At 39.6% G+C, this 24079-nt stretch overlaps 2 protein-coding genes across 2 annotated transcripts in view; one reads left to right on the top strand and one right to left on the bottom strand.

The window, feature by feature from the left end:
* Positions 1-5183, bottom strand: part of WDR77 (WD repeat domain 77) — a 7779-nt gene extending 2596 nt beyond the window's left edge. Inside the window, exons 1-4 of the mRNA XM_032249926.1 lie at positions 4927-5183; positions 4503-4688; positions 3320-3461; positions 2856-3029 (exon numbers count right to left, since the gene is read on the bottom strand). Of these exons, the coding sequence (XP_032105817.1) occupies positions 2856-3029; positions 3320-3461; positions 4503-4688; positions 4927-5041 (617 nt within the window). The 5' untranslated portion in view covers positions 5042-5183. The remainder of the gene's footprint in view (positions 1-2855; positions 3030-3319; positions 3462-4502; positions 4689-4926) is intronic.
* Positions 5184-5228: 45 nt separating this feature from the next.
* Positions 5229-18083, top strand: ATP5PB (ATP synthase peripheral stalk-membrane subunit b). Its single transcript, XM_032249772.1, has 7 exons — positions 5229-5463; positions 5719-5755; positions 9995-10140; positions 11792-11955; positions 12342-12467; positions 15227-15406; positions 16657-18083. The coding sequence occupies exons 1-7, from the start codon at positions 5424-5426 to the stop codon at positions 16732-16734; spliced, it is 771 nt and encodes a 256-aa protein (XP_032105663.1). The 5' UTR covers positions 5229-5423; the 3' UTR covers positions 16735-18083.
* The last annotated feature ends 5996 nt before the right edge of the window (positions 18084-24079 follow it).

Here is a 24079-nt window from a genome sequence, read left to right as displayed (position 1 = left end):
GCTTAGTAAGAATAATAAAGGAATTTCCAGCTAAGGCATCCTAGACATGAGAGCTAAATAATTCTAGAATAGTGTCTTCATACTGGAGTGCACATACCTCCAAGTAGTGTGTAAACACTTTCGAGGGAGTTCTGGACGCTAATAGCATTAAGAGCGCCAATTTCTCTTAATGTTCTGTTTCCTAAGGTAGAACTGCCTCTATTTTCACCATCACCCTTCTCCCACTTTATAGAAGAAACACATACCTGTCATTTATCCCAGATCTTTCCATGGTACAATGCTCAGGGGTATAAAAATATAAGGGTTCTAAACTAAGGGACAAAAGGGACTTTTCCCTAAGAACCAAAGAGCAAAAAGATCATCTGGGTAAAATTCAGTGAAGGGGCTGATCTTGTTTCAGTCATACCTCAAACACAAGTATGGTTCTGTGACTTAACTCTGTTTCTGTCTAATGACAAGAATTAAAAAATATGATAGATTGTTGTGATAAGGACATATTCAACAACTTTATCGGAATTTAATAACAAAGTCAGACTTTTTCTGACAGAAAACTTAGTCTAACTTGGTCCACTGGCTTTACGACGCACATTGGTGTTTGCCAGTTAGGCTATTTGGCAGACAGTCATATGAACTAACTAAGGTTAACCTGCAAATCTAAAATTTTGACAAACGTATGCTTGAAATAAGTATGTAATAAATTGTATGCCAGAAATTACCTTCTCTGCAACTACTTAAAATTTTTTAGGTATCAATTTAAAAATGCATGAGGGGGCATCGATTTTCAAAATTGTTTTGGGAGGTCTACATGCAAAAAACTTTAAGTCACTGCTACATGTTAATTAGAAACTGTGGAAACTTTTCTACAGTCATTTTACCAGACTTTCCCAGGGAGTATGAATGTAGCCCTTCCTGAGGCAGAAGGATGGAATTAAACTGGCTTCCATAGTTCTTTCCTAGTCCTAGAATTCATAGAAAGCCAACAGAATAAGAAGTAAGAAAGGAATTTATTGCTCACTTGAAAAAAGCAAATCTCTGGGGCAAGCACCATGGTAGTGTACAAAAGATGAAGAATACATGGTTCCTCTACCCTCAGAGGTTTTGGGGCAGGGTGCGGTGGCTCATGCCTGTAATCTCTCTCAGCGCTTTGGCAGGCCAAGGTGGGAGGATCATTTGAGCCTAGGAATTTGAGAGCAGCCTGGGCAACATGGCAAAACTCTGTCTCTACAAAAAATTAAAAAATAAGAAGGGATTTGGAATTCAGCAAGGGGAATAAGACACAAACACAAAGAACTAACGTAAGGGATGAATGGCAGAAGTGCAGAAAAAGAGTTAATATTAACCAGGAAGGCACATTGTATGTCTAAGAAATAAAAAGCAAGCATAATAGACATAGGGCATTGACTTTTTTTTTTTTTTTCCTGAGACAGTCTCACTCTGTTGCCCAGACTGGGGTGCAATGACGCGATCTTGGCTCACTGCAACCTCCGCCTCCAGGGTTCAAGCAATTCTCAGGCCTCAGTCTCCCAAACAGTTGGGATTACAGATGTGCACCACTACACCTGGCTAATTTTGTACTTTTTAGTAGAGATGGGGTTTTGGCATGTTGGCCAGACTAGTCTCTAACTCGTGGCCTCATGTGATCCGCCTGCCTAAGCCTCCCAAAGTGCTGGGATTACAGTGGTAAGCCACTACACCCAGCTGGGCATTCAATTGCAAAACTATTTGAAAGTGACCCTGAGGGTCCAGGACACTGGACCTTGGATATGAGTCTGTGATTTCTCTGGCCTACAACTTAATCATGTACTTTGAAGTTAGAAATGGCAGGGAAAGGCACTTAGCCATTGAGTGAACCACAGTAATCACCCAGCACCTAAATCTCATAGCCATGCACATATTAAGGCTCTAGACATTATCTTCACAAAGAATGGCTCCCAAGAGAAAGTCAACTACTAGTGCTGTTGTTAATGAAAGTGAGCAGAAAGAGGGGCATTAAAAAAGTGATGGTTCTCACCAGAAAACAGACATTTTATGATGGTAAATACTCAAAAGTTCAAGATTTGAAAGTCTCAAGGTTTATCCCTTGAGAACATCAAGGATCTAGTAAGCCTGAAGAGAGGAAACGGAAGGGCTTCAATGCCATGACAAGAAAATGGGAATTTGGCCAGGCGCGGTGGCTCACACTTGTAATCCCAGCACTTTGGGAGGTCAAGGCTGGCAGATCACGAGGTCAAGAGATCAAGACCATCCTGGCCAACATAGTGAAACCCCATCTCTACTAAAAATACAAAAATTAGCTGGGCGTGGTGGCGTGCACCTGTAGTCCCAGCTACTTGGGAGGCTGAGGCAGGAGAATTGCTTGAACCTGGGAGGTGGAGGTTGAAGTGAGCAAACAAAATGGGAATTTAATCCACAGGCCACAAGAAACCAATAAAAGACCAAAAGAGCTAGACTGCTAGTGGAGAGATGAGTGCCACCGCCTGTGTAAGATAAAGCCTGAAAGTGAATGGGGGCATAGAAATGGACAGGAAAGCAACTGATCAGTGGAAAAGACTAAAAAGAATTTAGTGGCCAACTGAGGGTGGGGAAACAGAAGGGGTGGAAGAGGACCAAGAGTCTGAGCCCTGTGTTGCCAAGGTGGTGAGACCATCAATAGAAACAGGGAAACTGGCTGGTCTGAAGGGGGCAAGTTATCTCAATTGATTGTTCAGTCAGTTACAGATTAAACTCCTTGTTCTACTCTTTCCCCCCTTTTCACTACTGCACTTGACTAATCAAAAAAAAAAAAAGAAGAAGAGAAACAGGGAAAATGAGAAAAGGACAAGGGGTGGATATTGCAGCCTGACTATATGTTTTATAAGAAAACTATCAGACATAATGTGGAATTGCTGCTCCTAACATCAAAGCAAAGTTCAAAAAGTCCAAAGGGGAGAAGCAAAACACAACAGCTAAGACCAGGGCTAACAGTGAAATAATACTCACCTCGGTATGAATTCAGTACCATCTGCTGAGCAAGGTCCCAAACCTTGATGCTAAGAAGGAAAAGGAAACAGACATTTAATCTTGACCTACACTATCAACATAAAAACATGTACAAACAAGAACTTCCTGTAATCATCATTCCCCAAGTCTTTGCCTCCTGGACTGCTAATATGGTCTACTTAAAATGGACTGCAAAATCCCTAAGGAAACCTTATAGAAAGGATAAAATTAGTCACTGGGTTCTTCGAATAAGCCCAAAATGTTACCTAATGAGGTTAACAGGATAAGAAAGGCACCCAAAGGAGGCTTAAAGACAGGAGCAGTGAGAACAGGGACCCACCAGAAGTCTTTGCTACCACTGACAGCTTGTGTGCCAGAGCTCAGGACACTGACTGTAGACACAATGTCATCATGCTCATACTTGCAGAACTTGCTGACAATAAGTGTCTCATTCTCATCTAGCTCCCACAATTCAACAGCACCTGTTGGGGTAGGGTAAGGAAAACATGAGCTTGGATTATAACAAGGCAGTAATTCATTTCTAGGATTCAAAGAGACATTGTCACTAAATTAGCAAAGTAAGTTATTCCTATAAAGCATAGTTCACATCATTGGAGAGTTTAGCTAATTTCTGAGCCTTTGACTTTATTCCGCGTTACTGTTTGCCTAATGACAGCCCAGACAAGTAGGTGGAGAATGCTTCTAGAAAAAGACAAGGATGGAACAGCCTGTAAAATTCATTACCTGCTTTCAGTGAGAGAACACTGGAAAATCAGCTCCAAGGGGACAAGGATTAAGTTTCCACAACTGTCTAAGCAGCACACTATCTAGTGATGTTAACACTTCCCAATTACTTCGATAGTAATAAGTATTTGCTGACTAGTTGAATAAATGTCTTGCAGAGTCTTTAAAAATATGTTGAATAACTGAATGCCTTGCACAGTGACTGGTTAAGTATAAAGAATCCACCAAAAGTTGTCTTGATTATGTAGTAGTCAAGCTCAATTGTCAGAGAGGTTAAATCTATTAAAAAGTGGAACTTTTAAACTTCCAACCAATGCCGGCCAACTTCTAAATTCTGATTTTTTTTTAAATACCAAAGCCTGCATCGCTGAGCCTAACAGTCAACACAAAAAAGCAGAATGAAGACAAGAAAGCGGGAAGAAATGGGAAAAGAACATGTAGCACAGATTGACTTCAGTGTTATCTTAAAAACAATATTATACTTGGTCTGGGCTGCGGGGGTTAAGGGGCAGGTTACACAGAAGAAAAATGGTTCCAATCCATTGTTTACTTTTGCTATGGATTTTTCCAGGAAATCTCACCAGACCATTTAGAATTTTAGAAAAGATATTTCCCACCCACACAAAAGTTTGCATTTGGGACCAATACTCTCATGCTCCTCCAAGTACTGAGTATAGGACATCAGACACTGAGCTCAGCCCTACCCGTACCCCAAGTTTCCATTCCATCACTCCACCCAGAGGTGGGGGTGGGGGGTGGATGAGGGGGAAGTGACTCACCTGAATCGGAGGCCACTAGAATACCTCTCTCCCCAACCCAAGTGAGGTCAGCCACTCCAGCCTCCGTTTGGACTCCGGCGGAGCAGAAGCCTTCGTTGGGGGCAGCACAAGGGTCCTTAAAAAGCCAGAGGGAGCCGGCCCAGCAGCGGCCACTCAGGCTGGAGGCCCCGAGGAGAAGCGCCCCATCTACAGGGGAGTACAAGCTGTCAGTGCGTGAAGGGTGGAAGGGCTCGTCTCCATGGAGACCGCACAGAACAGCGTGCTGGCCGGGTCTGGATCTGAGCTCAGGAACGCGGGGCAGGGCTGGGGACAGCTCGAGGTCGGGATAACATGCAGGGCGGGGAAGGGCTAGGAGGGTCAGTCCCCGGGGAGGGGCGCCCTGGGCCGGGGTGAGGGAGCTCCCAGGCCCGGGATCTCGGCTCACCGGACCGGTACCGCGCAGCCTCCAACTGCCGTTCCATGCAGGCGGGCGCATTAGGAGGAAGGTTCCACTCCCGGGCCGCCGGGGGCACTAGGGGAGGCGGGGTTTCCTTTCGCATCTCCACGGTTCCAACTCCAACCTAGATTCAAAATCAAACTGGACACCGGCCAGAGACTCAGCTCCGGCGGCAAACCCCACGTGGTGTGCTTCTGAGCCTCCGCCCCCTTCTCTAGGCTGTGGTAACTCTACTTCTCGCGAGAATTGCTTCCATGGTTCCATCCTGCTTTCCGGCTGGTGCTATCCTGCGATAGGTTCTCAGCGTTTCTTGCCTCTTCTCGCGAGAATTAAAAAAAAAAAAAAATCTTCCGATGAAAGTTGAATGAAGAGTACAAAATATTTATCTCGCGAGACCTGTGAGCGGCCATCTTGCTGCTGCCCTGACAGATTCTCCCATCGGGGTCACAGGAACGCTAAGATTGCTCTCTGGATCTTCGCTGACCATGCTGTCCCGGATAGTACTTTCTGCTGCCGCCACAGCGGGTGAGAGATATAGACCCTGGTCTGGGCTATCAGAGTGACTGGAAAGAAGCGAATCTAGGGGTCACAGGGAAGGGAGAAGGGCGCAGCGACAGGGGCTTGAGCAGCGAGTGATCCTCGCCTGTCGGAAGGGAGCCTGGAGTCTTGAGTGACAGGAAAAAGGGGTACATGGCCTTAGTGATCTAGCCTGGCAGAGGTGAGGAAGGGGTAAACCAGATTTCATTTGACTTTGCTGACCTTCGCCTTGTTTATCTGCAGCCCCCTCTCTGAAGAATGCAGCCTTCCTAGGTCCAGGGTAAGTGTAAGGGTAATGCTCCCTTTCGTGTTTGTTTTTAATCATCTTTTATTTCTCGATTCCTGCCCCCACCCCCTTAGCTTTAGGCCAGAAATTTCTTTCCGATAATTTTGGGACACTTAAACCTTCTTTCAGACACTTGTTCCTGTAACTGCCAGGAACGCTCTCAAATCACCTAATAGACTTCAACAGGATAAGTAACGTATTCCAACTAAACTAGAAATTGGTTTTGGTGTTTTCTGTACCCTCCCCACTCTTTTGTGACCTTCCCTTGGGACCTTATGTAGTTCCTGCAGCCGGAATTGGAATAGATTACATACCCAAGAACAAATTTTGTTCAACAAAACAGTAAAGCGTGTTGTTTACAGTCGATTTCCCAGATACCTCCTTTTTACTGCCATATGATAACAATCAGATAAATCATTCATTGATTCAGTAAATATTTTTGTTGCCAAACACATAACCAAGAATACAAGAATAAGTATGGCTAATTACCTGCTCTCATGGAGCTCACAGTCTAAGAATGGTAGAGTATGGGTTTAGAGTGAGGGCTCCAAAGCCAGAACAGGGTACACCTGGCTCCTCCAGTTACTACCTGGGTGACATCAATTTCCTCATCTACAAAATGGAGATAATAGTACATTGTGGCTTATGAGAATTAAGAGACAATTTCTGTGAAACTCAAAAACAGTTTCTTGATACATGGTGTGTGCTTATTAAATCAGCTGTTACTGTTAAAATTGTTTCATAAGACATGTCGGTTTTCCTAGAGATTTCTCTTTTTACTTCCAAACTTAGTTCTAAAACATGCAAAATATGGTAACTATTACATTGAAAAAAATGGACTTGAAAATGTGGTCTTATTTGTAATTAAGTATCATGTATGCAATAAAGTAAGGCTATAAATGACTGCTTCCAACTTATAAGAAAAAGGACCCCATACAGACTTGTAAACAAATAATTGTAATACTGGGTAGTAAATAAAATAACTGTATTTACAAGATACAAGAAATATCCTTGGTTTTCTTTCACACTCCATGTCCAGTACTTCAGCAAGGCTCTTCCTCTAGAAATTTGTACTCTGGCTGCTACTTCCGCTACCACTAAAGTATGAAGCACCATAAACTTTCACCTAGGTATTTTAGTAGTCTCTTAATTAGCCTTGCATCTCTATTCTTGTCCCATTACAGCCCAATTCTCATAATAGCCAGAAGGATTATGTCATTCTCCCACCAAAGCCTTCCAGAGCTCCCCATCCCACTTGAAATAAAATCCAAACTTAGCATAACCCGCAAGTTCTAACATGAATTGATCCCATTCTGTCTCCTTCTGTTCTCAAGTCATTCTCCAACCATACTGGCCTTGGTCTTCCTCTGAAAACTACCAAGCGTATTCTTGCCTCAGGATCTTTCTACTTGCTCTTCTCTCTTTTCCCCAGATCATTGGGTCAAATGCTATCTGACTCCCTACCAAATACTCTTCCCTGTTCTGTTCTCCCTATTCCCTTACCTTGCTCAGTTTCTCTTCATAGCACTTACAGCTACCTGAAATTTTGTGTGGAGATACACACTCACCCTTCCCATACCCCCACTAGAAAGTTGAAGGCTGGAGCTTTGTTCCCGGTGCCTAGTATTAGTAGAAAGTCAGTAAATGTTTTATTGACTAAAAGAATGAATGTTAGCCCAAAGTGGGGGAGGGCTTTACAAATCTGGAGGCTGATTGGTCTCAGTAGTCATTGCTACTGGTTGGTCTTGATAGTCATTGCTATTAAGTCATAGTATGAAAGGAATAAAAGGCAGAAGGAGCAGCATAGGGCAATTTTTTTGTGATGTTTCTTTGTTTGTTTTTGAGAGCTGTTCAGTAATTCCAGAAGTATAAGAGAATGAAGGAAGATGAGGTTATAAAATTTGACAGGATCAGTCACAGTGGTGTTTCATTCCTATAATCCCAAGGCTAAGGCAGGAGGATCGCTGGAGCCCGAGAGTTCAAGACTAGCCTGGGCAGCATGGTGAGACAAAAACAAAATTTTTTTAAATATCTGGGCATCGTGCCATATGCCTGTAGTCCCAGCAATTGGGAAGGCTGAGGTGGGAGTATTGCTTGAGCCCAGGAGTTGAAGGCTGTGAGTGAGCAGTGATGGCACCACTGCACTCCAGCCTGGGTGCCAGAGTGAGACCTTGCCTCAAAAAAAAAAAAAAAATTGACAAGTACTGTTAGACTAAGTAGTTTTCTGTAGGCAGGAGACCGCCTGTTGAGTTTGCAAGTCAAATTTTCATTTTAGAAACATTGGCAGTAATGTGAGTGGCTAGGTTTAAGTTGGGGAATTTAATAAGAAGCAGAGGTCAGGTACAGTTGCTCACACCTGTAGCTTCAGTACTTTCGGAGGCCAAGATGGGCAGATCACTTGAGGCCAGGAGTTTGAGACCAGCCTGGCCAACATGGCAAAACCCTGTCTATCCTAAAAATAGAAAAATTAGCTGGGCATGGTGGCACACACCTGTAATCTCAGCTACTCGGGAGACTAAGGCACAAGAATTGCTTGAGCCTGGAAGCGGAGGTTGCAGTAAGCTGAGATTGCTCCACTGTGCTCTAGCCTGGGTGACAGAGCAAGATTCTGTCTCAAAAAATAAAATAAAATAAAATAAAAAAGCAGAAAGACCAGGTCTTGGATTGTTAAACTAAGCAAGAGATGATAAGGGCTTAGACTAAGGTAGCTAGCTGAGGAGAAGGCTTGTCAGCCTAAGCATATTCTTTAGTGCTGTGATTTAAATCAGTCCCCTGGGATGGTTTGTCCCCTGGGGTGCTTTGCCCGCAGGGGACATTTGGCTATGTCCGGAGATACTTTTCAGTGATACCATTGGGTGGGTAGGGGAGGGAGGGTGCTAATGGTATCTATTGTATAAAGGCCGCAAAGATACTGCCAGACATTCTACAGTGCACAGAACAGCCTTTTATAATAAAGAAGTATCCAGTGCAAACATCAGTAGTGCTGAGTTGAGAAGCCTTGATGTAAGTGAAGAAATCTCAAGCATGATTCTCAGATTTCAAAACCTGGCAGGGCAGCTAATATATTTGGAGGCAGAAATAATATTCAAAAGATAAGCATTGTACCAAAATAAATGAAATAATGTAAATTCTTACATTACAAGGAGATAGAAGTTGAGAGCGTGGAGGAATAGAGGGTAGGAAGTGGGACAAAAATATACTGAAAACTTGAAGGAGACCAAACGTGACAGCAGATATAAAGAGACTAGATTTTATATCATCAGAATCTTAAGGAGACGTTGGCATACTGTAACTGTGAAAAATGTAGTCTTAAACTGCTTTAATACAAGAATAGTTTCCATATCCACTGTTGATAATAGTGCAATTGTTCAAGCTCAGTACTGGCAATAAAAGTTTTCCACAAGTGTTTGTAGAATGAATGAGTTGGCCAAACTAACAGTATTATATTCAGTTCTGTTTACCTGATTTAAAAAAAAAAACAAAACAAAACAGAGAGCTCCTTGTGGGCAATCAGGATTGTGAGGGAACATGTTTGACCCAGGTACATGTGTGTTATCTTACACAGAAAAGCAAAATTAGGACTAAGAATGGATTGAAGTTCCAAGAATGTATGTAGTATGTCAATTTAAAGATGAACATACTTAGAGCTACCCAGTACTGAAAAAGTCTGTTACATATAGTGATTAGCACCCCCATCAAAAGAGTGTTCAAAAAGATCAAGGAGCTTACAACATATCAGGCATATAACAGCTAACCACTTACATAAAACTTTGCCATGTGCCAGACATCATTCTAAGCACTTTACGTGTATTTATTTTCATTTTACCAAGAGGAATCTGAGATTACAAAAGCTTAAGCTCTTTACTCAAAGTCAAGGGGCAGGTCTAGGATTTGAAACCAAGGAGTCTAGCTGGCTGCCACATCCACATTCTTATATATTTCATTGCTAATAATAGACGTACAAAGTGCTAGACAGATGATCTGCAAGGCTTATAGAAAGGGTTCTAGTATTGGGTAAAAGGTTAAGTATCTGTGATTAAGTCTTTGCTCTTGTCACAGCTGATTACTGGACCCTAACCTTCCTATTCCCAGTCCGTTTTCTTTCCAGTTAGAAAACTGCCTCAATCCTCAACCTTATTTATTGTTTCTGCTAATTATTCATACGTTGTATTCTCCTTAATTAAAAAAAAAAAAAAAAAACCGGCTTCACATTTGTACAATTGCTACCTGTAGGGTATTGCAAACAACAAGGACCTTTCACACAGGGCAGCCACACCTTGCCCCTGTACCACCTCTTCCTGAATATGGAGGAAAAGTTCGTCATGGACTCATCCCTGAGGAGTTCTTTCAGTATCTTTATCCTAAAACTGGTGTAACAGGTGAGCATTTTTGCTGAATCTTTCATGATATATTTTGATGGCACCACTAAAATCAAGTCAAGTGGGTTTGTTTTTTTTTTTGTTGTTGTTGTTTTGTTGTTTTGTTTTTTTTTTTTTTTTTTGAGACAGGATATTACTCCATCACCCAGGACGGAGTGCAATGGCACAATCACAGCTCACTGCAGCCTCCATCTCCCCAGGCTCAGATCATCCTCCCACCTCAGTCTCCCAGGTAGCTGGGACTATAGGCGTGCACCCAGCTCATTTTTCTATTTTTTGTAGAGACAGGGTTTCACCATGTTGCCCAGGCTGGTCTCCCAACTCCTGGGCTCATGGGATCTACCCACCTTAGCCTCCCAAAGTGCTGGGATTACAGGCTTGAGCCACCCGCCTGCAGCCACAAGTCAGCTGTTTTAAAAGGAAATTGTAACAATTGATTTGATTGCGTCAACCTGTCTTTGGTATAAATTTATTTGGGATTTTAACTTAATTTTACAGCATTATCTCTATTCATTAGTAGATCCAATTTTTTGATGCCTGCTTTATCAGGCACGGTTGCAGGCATACAGTGTTGAACAGTGTTAAGTGCCTGCTGTCATGGGACAGACATTCTGTTGTAGGATGACAGTAAAGAAATGAGTAACTGTATAATACACTGCCTTTCTTGGCCTGTACCCAAGTATTGCTATGACTGTGGAGCATTGGCAACCAAGGATTGTGTTTTTTAGCCCTCGAGTCACCTAAAGTAGCATTTTCCTAACTGAAATTGCTAGAAACATTAGTCTCAGACTTCCATAGGTGATAAAAATTTTACATATGATAGACATTTCTTGCAAATTCATATTTAAAATTTATATATTAAAGACAGTTTTAAAAGCTGTTGGAATTTTGTATGTGAAACTGGGTAAAATGTATTTGAGATTGTAACCCTGTTATTCTCATGATATATCCTGCCATCCTATGATGATTCTCAGAAATACTGTAAAATGTTTTCCTAAAAGCCTGCTCTGGCCCTCCCTTACATCCTGTGAGGCACAGAGGAAAGACTAAAGAAATATAAATCATGCTTTACATCCTTTCAGAATTCATGGCCTGGCTAAAGAAGAAGCAATATTTGAACTGTTGTAATCAGGTGCTACAGGAGTTGAGAATCCTAATATTTATTCATCCTTTTATATACATATCACTTTATAGTTGGCTTTTGCTTGTTTCTCTTGTAAATTTTATCTTGTCTAGTGTTCCCATTCAATAAATAGTATATTTTGCTGGACAAATTACTTTAGAAAGTTATGTGACATCTTTGTAGAATAACTTAAGTTACTGTGCTGGGTATTGTACTTAACGTTACTTCTCAAATTTATCAAATTGAAGAAGGTACTGTCCCCATTTTACAAATAAAGAACTAAATTCAGAGATTATTTAGATTGCTCAGTTTCTTTAAAGTTGTAAAGTCAGTATACGGATTTCCCTGAGCCCATATCTTTATTCTTTCAACTCTACCATACTGCTTGCTGCTCAATCTAGTGTTTTGTCTTTGAATTTAATTAAGTCGTTACTTTGCCTTCAACTGATCAAATGTAGAAGTACCTTTCTATCTTTCCTCTTTTAGGTATAGCATATCCATGCATAAAATAGCTCTTTCTTCTTTTAGGACCCTATGTGCTTGGAGCTGGGCTTATCTTGTATGCTTTATCCAAAGAAATATATGTGATTACCGGAGAGACCATCACTGGACTAGCAACAATAGGGATATATATCTTTGGAATTAAAAAATTTGGTCCTTCTGTTGCAGCATTTGCTGATAAACTCAATGAGGTAAGAACCATAAACATTATTTCCTGTTTTAGAATAGCAGAAACATGAAGGTCATCTAGTGATATTTTTGATGTGAGTGTTAGAGGAGCAACATAGAAATGAATCTAATGTTTCAAATAAATGTTAATGTTATTACTAATTTGAGATTTTTTAAATATCTATTAAACCCTTCAGCTTTTCTATAGTTTAATCATTCAAAACATATCTTGTAGCTATTACGGGCAATCCTTTTTACGGATTTGTGCACTTCTTTCTATATATGTTTCTTTGTGGATGTTTTTACAAATGAGAGACAACTTTGAGAAAACATGAAATCTCCTTTTTTTTTTTTTTTTTTTAACCCTATGTGCTTTTACTCATCTTTGTTGTTGCTATCACAATTGTAGCAAAAACTTGCCCAACTGGAAGAGGCAAAGCAGGCTTCCATCAACAACATCCAGGATGCAATTGATACGGAAAAGGCACAGCAGGCACTGGTTCAGAAGCGCCATTACCTTTTTGATGTGCAGAGGGTAGGTTTCAGAAGATTCTAGGAAAAATTAAGTTATTTGTTGCGTGTGTTTTTTTTTTTTTTTTTTTCAGAATTTTTAATGAAAAATGGTTAAATAGATTGAACATATTTTATTTAGAAAAGAGATTTGTGTAGGAGTTGACATTCACAGCTATTTAACATTTAAGAACTGTCAAGTGGAAAAATAATTCAAATTATTATAAAATTAGAAACAGTGGAAGTTATTAAAAAAAATTTTTGGATCCACACAAAAGGAAATAGTCATTAAGTTAAAGCTGATTTTAAAATGGCAATACATTGTCTAAGAAAGACTGTAGGTAAAATATATCCTGTGTATTTCATACACACCACACTACAAGAACATCTTAACGTCTTTGTTGTAAGGAAATCTGATACTGTACATTCTGAATCCACAAAGCAGGCTGGACACAGTGGCTCACACCTGTAATCCTAGGACTTGAGGAGGGCGAGACAGGAGGACTGCTTGCACACAGGAGGTCGAGCCTGCAGTGAGCTACGATCCCACTACTGCATTCCAGCCTGGGCAGCAAAGCAAGACTGTCTTAAACACACATATACACACACTTATATACACATATATACACACATATACACATAACAAATTCAGATAGCAGTAGAGCTTTTTATCATGGTCAGAACATGATTAGATTCTAAAATATGTAGCTTCCAAGACAATCCTTAGGAACATGTTCAAGTATTTTGTTATTACTGTTTTTACTTTGAGCTTTGTATTTTATGGCTAATATTTAAAAGTGAGGTGCTGATATTTCGAAGTTTTATATTAAAATGAAATGAAAAATGAGATGCTAAGATAGAGTAAGCATCTGATATATTTAGGATCTTGGCTAGTGTGGTCTCGGTACCACATGCATTAGAGTTATCTTTGGTGTTAAGTTTTTGGTTCCTTTCTAAGACTTGTGGAATCAGAACCTTTCTTAGGGGCTATCCAAGAATCTGTATTCTTTTAAACAAGATCCCTAAATACTCTTAAGCACATGGATATTTGACAATCTCAGAAAATGTTAATTCCATGTATATTTAGGTTACAACTAGAGACTGATTCCTGCTTCTTGCATATTATGTATACACACGTGAATGCATACACACATATATTTTGGCTTTTTTTAAAAACCATATTGGATTGCAGTGAGCTGAGATTGTGCCATTGCATTCCAGCTTGGGCAACGAGAGGGAAACTTTGTTTCAAAACAAAAACCCTATTGGAAAATGTAGCTTTTTCCTAAGAGTCAAATGGTAGTAGTTTAGGTTTTTATTTATTTATAATATATTTACTTGATAGATATTTATTGAGTTCTTCCTGTGTAGATATTCTGACCAAGACAGTGTGCTGAAAATATAGTGGAGAACGAAAAAGTTTCTGCCTTCATGGAGTCTTATTTTCTAGCCAGGCAAAGGAGAAGCACAGAAAATAAATAATAGAACAGATACAAATGTCAACAGGTAATGAATGTTAGATAGAAAAATAAACTCGCATTAAAAAGATTGCAGGCCGAGCGTATTTGGCTCATGCCTATAATTCCAGCATTTTGGGAGGCCAGGGCAGGACTATCACTTGAGTGCAGGAGTTTGTGACCAGCCTGGGCAAAATAGTGAGACCTCCTGTCTATAAAATTACAGGAGTTACTATTTTTATAGGGCATTCAAGAAATGTCTCTAATATGATATTTGAGCAGAGACCTAAAAGAAGTAATAGTGCAAGGTATGTGGATTTCTGAGGAAATAAGTTCCAGGCAGAGGGAAGAACAGTTGCAAATGCTGTAAATCTGGAAGTTGGCTTGGCATAGTCAAGGAAAAGTAAGAAGGCCCATACAGCTGAAGTAGAATTGGTGGGGGGAGAATAAAAGGAGACAGAGGGTGGCCTGGGACTATGATATGATATGTGAAGACCTTAAGTTTTTATAAGAACTTTGACTTGGACTGTGAATGAGAGAAAGTCATTGGAGGATCACTCGGATTGCCTTGTTGCCAATAGCCTTCAGTTTGGTATGCATTGGTTTGTGATGCCTATGGGTAAGCCAAGTAGAGATACATAAGAGCTTGGCCCTGTAGCCTTACTGCCTGTGTGCTGATCTTGGCTTCACAGTTTATTAGCTCTGTGACCTTGGGCAAGTTTCCTAACTCTGCCTCACTTTTCTCACTGCAAAATGGACATAATTATAATAACTATGCCGTGGTATGGTTATAAGATTTAACTGAATCTAAACATAAGAGTGTTTAGAGCATAGTTGGTACTCTACAAATGTTAGCTATTATTTGACCCAGCAAGTGTTATGACATAAACACAAGGACAAATACACAATGTATGCACCATTACTTGTAGTACAAAATAATGAATTATGGAATACCAGAATAGTGGAATCCAATGTAATTTAAAATTGAGGTAGGTTTGTGTGTCAGAATTAATAAAAGTAATGTGTATATGCCTATATTTTGATGTGTATACCTCTATTTTTATTAAATATTTCTGGGAGGGAATATAAGAAATACAGTAAGTTAGTGGTCTATGGGGGAGACTGAAGGAGACTTTTTCTTACTGCATACACTTTTAAATATGTTTTTGCCATATCCTGCTATAATTTCTAGGTATATATTACCTATTAAATAAAAGAATTTCACATAAAATACAAAAGAAGTGGGTCATTCTCACTGGCAGAATCTTCAGAGTAGAAGTGTTCCTTCAAGTGTATAAACAATATTCATTTCTTAATTTTGCTGCAGAATAACATTGCTCTGACTATGGAGGTTAGTTACCGGCAACGACTGCATACGGTTTATAAGGAAGTAAAGAATCGCCTGGACTATCACATATCTGTGCAGAACATGATGCGTCGAAAGGAACAAGAGCACATGATAAATTGGGTGGAGAAGCACGTGGTGCAGAGCATCTCTGCACAGCAGGTACACAATATTTTTGAGGTTCTGACACTGTACTTGTATCTCTAATGAGTATCTACCGATGTTTTGTTAAGGTAGGAATAGCTGGCAAGGAGTCTTTAGCCTAGAAACAGCAATGTGACCCCGGTTTGTTTTTCTGGATAGTGATAAGCAAGAAGATGCTGCATACCTACCACGATGGCTTTTCTCTTTCCTCAGATTTGGGTAACATTAACCAATATATTTAATTTCTCTATAAAACAGACTGGGCTGGGCATAGTGGCTCTGCCTGTAATCCCAACACTTTGGAAGGGCAGGGCAGGAGGATCACTTGAGGCAAGGGGTTTGAGACCAACCTGGGCAACATAGCGAGATCCTGTCTGCACAAAAAATTTAAAAATTAGCTGGGTGCGATGGCAGATGCCTGTAGTTCCACCCACTCAGGAGGCTGAGGTGAGAGGATCTCTTGAGCCCAGGAAGCATAGGCTGTAGTGAACTATAATTGTGCTATTGCACTCCAGCCGGGTGACAGAGCAAGACCCTGTCTCAAAAAATAAAATAAGTAAAAGATGGAACAAGTCTATTTCTAAGCCCCTTCCATTTTCTAATTCCATGACATTCCATTTCTTCTTCTCAGCTGCATAATTTATCTGTTTTGAATGGAAATGTTTTCTATTTGCTTAAACTGAATTACTTTATTTATATTTTTGCTTTATTATTACTTGATTTTTTTCTTAGGAATATAACATTTAATTATTTCTGGTCATTTTCAGCATAACCTATATAGAATTAGAAGAACAGGGTCAATCAAAGTGTTTTTTTTTTAATAAACTATCTTTTACATAACTAATATACATGCTTAAGAAACTTAGAAAATACAAAAGAAGCCTAAAAAAGAGACTAAAAATTATTTTCATTTCTAACATTTGTATATTACTAATATTTGTTTGGTTGGTCTTTTTCAAGCAGCTGTTAATTATATAAGCCAACATCAGTGGCAGATGGTTACAGGAATATCTGGCCTCAAATTCTATGCAGGTTTTAATCAAAAGCTGTGAGCCAGGGAATTTTAACTAACCCCCTGGATTTGCTTAAAATAAATTGTATCTTCTCTGTTTTAATTTTATATCTAAACCAGTCTAGTAGCCATATAATGTTAAGCCAGTAATCCTCTTGAGCTTCTGGTCTGGTAGGAGTTGTCTTTTAGAATAATGGTGTTTATACTTTTCTATGTTTTGGAAAGGTCTTACCAGATTTCTCTTTCCTTATCACAGGAAAAGGAGACAATTGCCAAGTGCATTGCTGACCTAAAGCTGCTGGCAAAGAAGGCTCAAGCACAGCCAGTTATGTAAATGTATCTATTCCAATTGAGACAGCTAGAAAGTTGACTGACTAAATGGAAACGAGTTTATTTGACAAAATCTTTCTGTATTGGTGTCTACTGAAGTTATGGTTTACCTCTCCTAAAAATGAAAAGTTTGTGTTAAATAGTGACAGAACGAAATCTCTATCGGCCAGTCAACTATTTCTCGTCATTCTTACTCTGCATTTGAGTTATTCTATGATCACTTCTGTATAAGCCTTTATAAAAACTTGCTGCCTGACTAAAGATTACCACGTTGTAGTTTAAATTTGTAATTAATTCTACCGTCTTGCAATAAAGTGACAATGACATGAGGTTTTTCAAGTTGTATAAGTCTCTGAAATACTCAGCTTTTGTCATATAGGTAAAAATTAAAGATGTCATTGAACTACTGTCTTGTTTATGAGACCATCCAGTGGTGAATTATTTCTGGCTGATATGAGATATGTAAAGCTTTGTAGTACTCTTAAAATAACTAAATGGAATATTGTATATCAATTCATATCGTTGACTTTATTACCATTTTAGTAGTATGCCTGTAGAAAATATTATGGACTCAGTGTGTCATAAAATCACTCTTAAGAATCCAGCAGGCCAGGCACAGTGGCTCGCACCTGTAATCCCTGCACTTTGGGAGGCTGAGACAGGCAGATCACTTGAAGTCAGGAGTTTGAGACCAGCCTGGCCAACATAATGAAACCCTATGTCTACTAAAAATACAAAAAGTTAGCTGGGCATGGTGTCAGGCACCTGTAATCCCAGCTACCTGGGAGGCTGAGGCAGGACAATTGCTTGAACCCAGGAGGCAGAGGTTGCAGTGAGTCAAGATCACACCACTACACTCCAGCCTGGGCGACAGTGAGACTCCGTCTAGGGGAAAAAAAATCCAGCAGGCACCTATCAAGAACATAGAAAATAGCAGGTGTTGGCGAGGATGTGGAGAAGTTGGAACCCTTGTGCACTGTTTGTAGAAATACAAAATGGTACAGCCACTGTGGAAAAGGGTGAAATTAAATTGGAAATACCATGATCCAACAATCCAACATCTGCATATATACTGAAAAAAGCAGGATCTTGAAGAGATACTTGGTACAGCATGGTGATAGCAGCAACATGGAAGCAGCCCAAGTGTCCATCAATGGATGAATAGATAAGCAAAGCATGGTATATCCATGCAATGGAATATGATTCCACCCTAAGGAGGAAAATTCTGACACTGGTTGCAGCATGAATGAAACTTGAGGACGTTAAGCAGTTTTATAAGTTGAGTTATGGAGCTGGACAGTGGTGATGGTGGCACATTAAGAATGTATTTAATACCATTCTTAAATGATACACTTAAAAACGGTTAAGACGGTAAATGTTGTATGTACTTTACAGTTTTTTTAATTGAAGAAAAATCCAGCAGATAAGTTAGAAAATTCTTCCCTTCACGGGTTTATCTGTGTTTAATTCTCCCATACTTTTACAAGGATTTATTTGTATTCAAATGGACAGATTACATAATAGGAAATATTTTAAAAATATGTATCAAGAGATTGCTATTTTCATTGACTTCCTAAGATTTTATGTAATATTTGAGTTAATATTGATAGCTAATATACTCATCTAATATTGAAATCAGATTGTTGTCTTTGTTACTTAAAGAGAATTTGATTGGGTCAGCAGTTATTTCAAATTATTCATTAAACAAAAAATTATAAAACACCTAGTTTATGCTAAACAACAATGCAGTGATCATACAGAGATAAAAGTCCTTACCTCGCAGTTAAATATCTACTAGGAAGACAGAATGTGTGATAATACAGACTTGCGCACAGGGTGCTCTGAGAGTGTGGCAAGCACCATGTTAGGTAGTCTCACCAGCCTCATGTTTCCCTGATATGTATCATCCAGGTCAGCATTCAGTCAGAGAAGCAGAATATATGTTTATATGTAAGGAATCTGACTATGCTCTTGTGGGAGCTAGTTAAACAATCCAAAAAGCTGTTAGTGTTCTTTCTGATGCTGGAACTCGAAGTCCACAGGGCAGGTGGTTAAGGGAAAATGAATGTAAAGTGGGAGACAGTAAGAACCAAGTGGAAATAACAAGCACAAACGAACCCAGGTCAGTTTTTATCATCTTTGGCCTTGATAGTGTGGTTGTCCTATATACAGCTAGTGCTCGACTTACGACCATGATTGGTTCCGACAGACCGGTTGTAACACGATTTGGTCGTAAGTTGAGTAGGCTATATGTACAGTACTGTGAAATGATGTTATAAAAATCTTTAAGTCATATTTTATCATAATTTTCTTTCATTATTGTTATATATCATAATTTTCTTTGTTCATTTTATGCCATTTGTATCATCTCTACACCATTTTGTTTCTTATTTTTACATTCGTCAGGTTTAAGTAAAACACTGCATTACCAGTACAACTGGTTTAATGTTTGCAAAACATACAAAATTACAAAATACAGGTGCATACCAAAATACAAAATACAGGTGTAAAAAATACCATAGGAAACATTTTGCCAATTGCAAAACATATCAAAATATATAAACATGTACGAAACATTTTATTGGCCGCTGGTGCTTGGCTGCGGATCGTTGATGTCGTCATCTGAGGCAGCTGTTGGGGTTACCGGAGTTGGTTTTTTCATAAACATGGTAAGCTTTGTCTGAATTGTATGTTTCTTTTTTTCTTCATAAATTTCACAATACGGATGAAACACATCGTGCGCCATCCGTTCAATCCTTGCAAATCATTCGATGTTTGGGTCCATTGCTTCAAAAGGTATAAGAAGTTTATTGGGAGGGGTTTGATGAAAAATATCCAAGACACAAAACACAAATTGCTGTACCAAGTCTGGGATAACAGTTGAAATGGTGCACGCGGAGATGGTAGTGCTGCCGGAAGCTGGTCCGCACTGTCGTCCGCCCAGCTGGGCAACGTTTGCTCTGCCAGACGTGGAGCAGTCATGGCTAGCGATTGTGGTCGTAAAGTCAAATGGTCGTAAGTTGCATAGGTGGTAAGTCGATCAATACCTGTAACCCCATATCCATCGTAAACACCTGGTTTAAAGAAACCTGGTTAGAGAAACAAGAGTGATCCAGGGAAAAGATAGGAAGTTGTCCAGCTGCAACTTGTGAGCCAACACAACATGTATGAGCTATAAAACAGCTGCTGCTTCACATTCATCCTTCAAATTTTGCTCAAGACTTGTGGCTTACCCTACCTAACCAGAACACTGAGGGAGGATAATTCCAGAAAATGTAGTTCTGCCTAACCAAGCTGACATTACAAACACCACACTAACTATCCTATCAATAATTGTTAACCTGAATGAATAAAAGTGCTTAAAAATTTCAGACCCAGGAGTAAAACATGGAGAGAACAGAAAGGTGACAGGTTGGAAAACAAATGGTGTCTGAGCTGGCATTTCTAAGTTAGCCAAGAGGGTGTCCGGGGGATTAGATAGAGTCCAGGAAGATGGAACAGCATTTGTGACTAGAGAGGCAGGGGAGTGTGACATTTTAAAAACTCAAGTTTGAGCGAAATATAAATATTTAATAAATTATATTTGTGGGTTTTTGGTTTTTTTTTTTTTTTTTTTTTTAGATAGGGTCTGGCCCTGTCACCCAGGCCAGAGTGTGCAGTGGTACAATTTCGGCTCACAGCAGCCTCTGCCTCCTGGGCTCAAGTGATCCTCCCACCTTAGCCTCCTGCAGAGCTGGGACTACAGGCATGCACCACCACACCCATCTAATTTTTGTGGGGTTTTTGGTAGAGATGGGGTCTCACCATGTTGCCCAGGCTGGTCTCAAACTCTTAGGCTCAAGCAAGCTTCCGCCTCCCGAAGTGCTGGAATTACAGGCGTGAGCCACAGCACCTGCCTATACTAGTGTTCTTAAATGCTGTGCTTAGAATTTGGATTTTGTTCTGACAGAGGGCAGCCCCCCAAAGGTTTTAGGCAATGATTACTAGATTTCTGTTTCAGAAAAATCACTAGCAACAGAGGAGAGGGGCAAGACTAGTTAGGCTATTGGATCATTCTAGCTAGCCAATATTGAAGGCCTTAACCAAAGGCCTTGACAGTATAGATTGAAAGAACTGTTGAGAAATACTAAAGGTAACATTTGTAGGACCCAACCGAAGAGAACATGGAAGAAGAGAAGAATCAAGCTGAATCAGGTTTCTTGCTTGAGAGGGTAGAAAAGGGAGGCACTATTCACTAATTTGTAATACACAGACAACTGTGCTTCAGGAAGAATAGGGCTAGGTATAGAGCCATGAAAACACATCAATGTTTGAGGCATGGCAGAGAAAAAAGTAATCTGCAAAAGAGGGAATGGTCAGTCATTGGATGAAAACCAGCAGGGAATAAAGTCATAAAGTTGAGAGACTGGAGAGTTTCATCAAAGAAGAGTCAATAGTAACCAATTTTTTAAGGAGATTAAGAGAAGGACTGAAAGTGCCGATTAGAGCTAAGAGCTTAGAGGTCTTTAATGTCCTTACGGTGGTTTGGTTGAATGGTAGGAACAGAAGAAGAGTACATGAGGTTAAAAGGATTGAACAGCAATGAAGAAATTGACTTAAATGTAGAATAATTTCCAGAACACTTCTCACCCCAGTAACTAGAGGGAGCCAAAGGTTGGCTCAGGGGAATATTGTTTTAAGAGGCTCGAATGAAGAAAAAATCAATGGAAAAAGAGGATGAAAAGAAAACCATGAAGGAAGATAAACATAGTAAAATCTCTAAGTGGGAGAATAGTACTCACACGATAGAAATTAACAAGGTAAACATCTTCCATAGAAAGGTGAGGATGGACCTTGAAAGAATGACGTTTTTCACTGAGGAACGGGAAGCTCATTCATTAATCATTTATTTAAAAAAAAAAATACCATGTGTCATGCTTACTGCTAGAAATTAAGGTAGGACAATTTGGCATCACCACATCACTTACAGTCTAGCAATCTAGGCATTGAGTAGTATAGGGTTGCCATTGTTAAAACTGCAGGGTGAGGCCAGGCGCGGTGGCTCAAGCCTGTAATCCCAGCACTTCAGGAGGCCGAGGCAGGAGGATCACGAGGTCAAGAGATCGAGACCATCCTGGCCAACATGGTAAAACCCCGTCTCTACTAAAAATACAAAAATTAGGTGGGTGTGGTGGTGCGCGCCTGTAGTCCCAGCTACTCGGGAGGCTGAGGCAGGAGAAATGCTTGAACCTGGGAGGTGGAGGTTGCAATGAGCCAAGATTGTGCCACTGCACTCCAGCCTGGCGCCTGGCAACAGAGTGAGACTCTGTCTCAAAAAAAAACAAAAAACTTTAGGGTGATAGGTGCACATAGAAGTAAACTTAATCTAGTGTAGGAGATTATGAAAGGCCTTCTAGAGCAAGTAATATGTAAAGTGGTATCTGTGGAAACGAGAGATCATCAAACAGAGGGAATGTAAATATCTTGTGTGAAGTTCCTGAGGTAGGAAGGAGCATGGCACCTTGAAAAACAACCCTAGAATGAAAGACGAGCACAGAGAGGGCAAGAGAGGGTGCAGGAGATAATGCGGGAGAAGTGTATCATCCAGATTATGCACGTTTATGGCCTTTTGACCATATTCGAGAATTCTATGCTTTTTTCAAAAGACTGGAAAGCCAGTTTTTTAAAAATAGACTTTATGCAAGGTAGGTATGGATAATGTATTAAAAGAGTTGCCAGCAAACTTTTCCTCTATAGGGCAGATTTTAATAGTTCAGACTCTGAGGGCCACAAACAGTCTGTGCTACATAATTGTCTGTTTTGTTGTTTTCTTTTGACATCCGTTTGACCTCTGTAAGACTGTAGAAAACAATAAGAGTAGGTGGTGGGACCATCTAGGAAGTTATTAGAGTAGTCTAAGGAGGATCGGATGTGGCTTGGGAGAGAATGGCCATAATGAGAAAGAAGAGACTTGCCATAAGATTTTAGAGTTTGAATTGACAAAGCTTGCTTGTTGATAGGAGGAGAGGAGGATGTGAGATTGAGGAAAGCATGTAAATTGCCTCATAGGGTTCTGGCTGTGTGGTACTGTTAATTAAGATAGAAAATAGAGGAGAAGCTACAGCATTCAGTTTTATTGTTGAATGTAAGTTAACAATGAGATGGTTCTATAGCAACATTAGGAAATGAGCTTAAGATCTGGCCAAAATAATGGCTAGAAACATAAAGTATGGCATCAGTAGCATATAGATAGTAAATCCAGGGAATGGCTGAGGTAACTTAGGAAAACTGTATGGAGTAAGAAGAGAGGGCATCTCAACCAGATTGGATGGAGGAAATCAAGCAGGCAAAGGATACTGGTGAGAAAGGGCCAATTTCAATTATGATTTTTTTGACCTATGATTTACTTAGAAGTATGTTTTAGAAATTTCTAAACCTATTTGTTCTTTTACTTCTTTTTATTGTTGATTTCTAACTTAATTACAGGATGGTCAGAGAGCGTGGCCTGTATGATATCAATTTGAAGCTGCTGAGAGTCACTTTCAGCCTAAAACGGGGGTCAGCAAACTGTAACCTGTGAGCTAAATCTGACCTGACACCTATTTTTGTACAGCCTGGAAGCTAAGCACGGTTTTTACATTTTGAATGGTTGGAAACAATGAAAGAAAAATAATATTATACATTAAAATTATATAAAATTCAAATTTCAGTGTTCACAAAGTTTTATTAGAACGTAATAGCTACATGCATTCATTTACATATTGTCTATGGCTTCTTTGTTACTATGCTGGCAGAGCTGAGTACTAGCAACAGAGACTATGTGCTCCACAAAGCCCAAAATATTTACTATCTGCCCTTCACAGAAAAAGTTTATCTACCCCTAGCTTGCAATGTGTTCAATTTTTAATATTTTAGGTGTTCTTGAAAAAAAACTGTACTCTCCAGATAACATATGCAGGGTTTTACATATGTTTATCAGATTAATCTTACTGACTGTATTACACAAATTTATATACTTGCAACATTTTGTCTGTTTAATCTACCAGATATTGAGAAATGTGAACCAAATTTCCTAATTTGCTAGTAGATCTGTTAAGTTTAGGGGTTTTTGTGTTTGTTTTTAGGCTTTTTTTTTTTTGGTAGTTCTGTCAATTTTACTTTATAAATTTGTAGTTTAGGTAACTAGATGCAAATAAGTTTAGAATTGTTGTATCATCTCACTGAGTTAAGATTTTAACAGTATGTAATGATGACCTCTTTTTTTAATTAATAGTGTCTACATTAAGGTATATTTTGCCTGATATGAATATACCAGCTATCTTGTTCCCCCTTTCTTTTTTTTTTTTTTTTTTTTTTTTTTTTTTTTTTTT

This window comes from Sapajus apella, unplaced genomic scaffold, assembly GCF_009761245.1.
Source record: "Sapajus apella isolate SASKATOON/1434 unplaced genomic scaffold, GSC_monkey_1.0 scaffold69, whole genome shotgun sequence".
Lineage (NCBI taxonomy): Eukaryota > Metazoa > Chordata > Mammalia > Primates > Cebidae > Sapajus > Sapajus apella.
The sequence above is the reverse complement of the archived record's forward strand: the minus strand, read 5'-3'. Positions and strand labels throughout refer to the sequence as shown.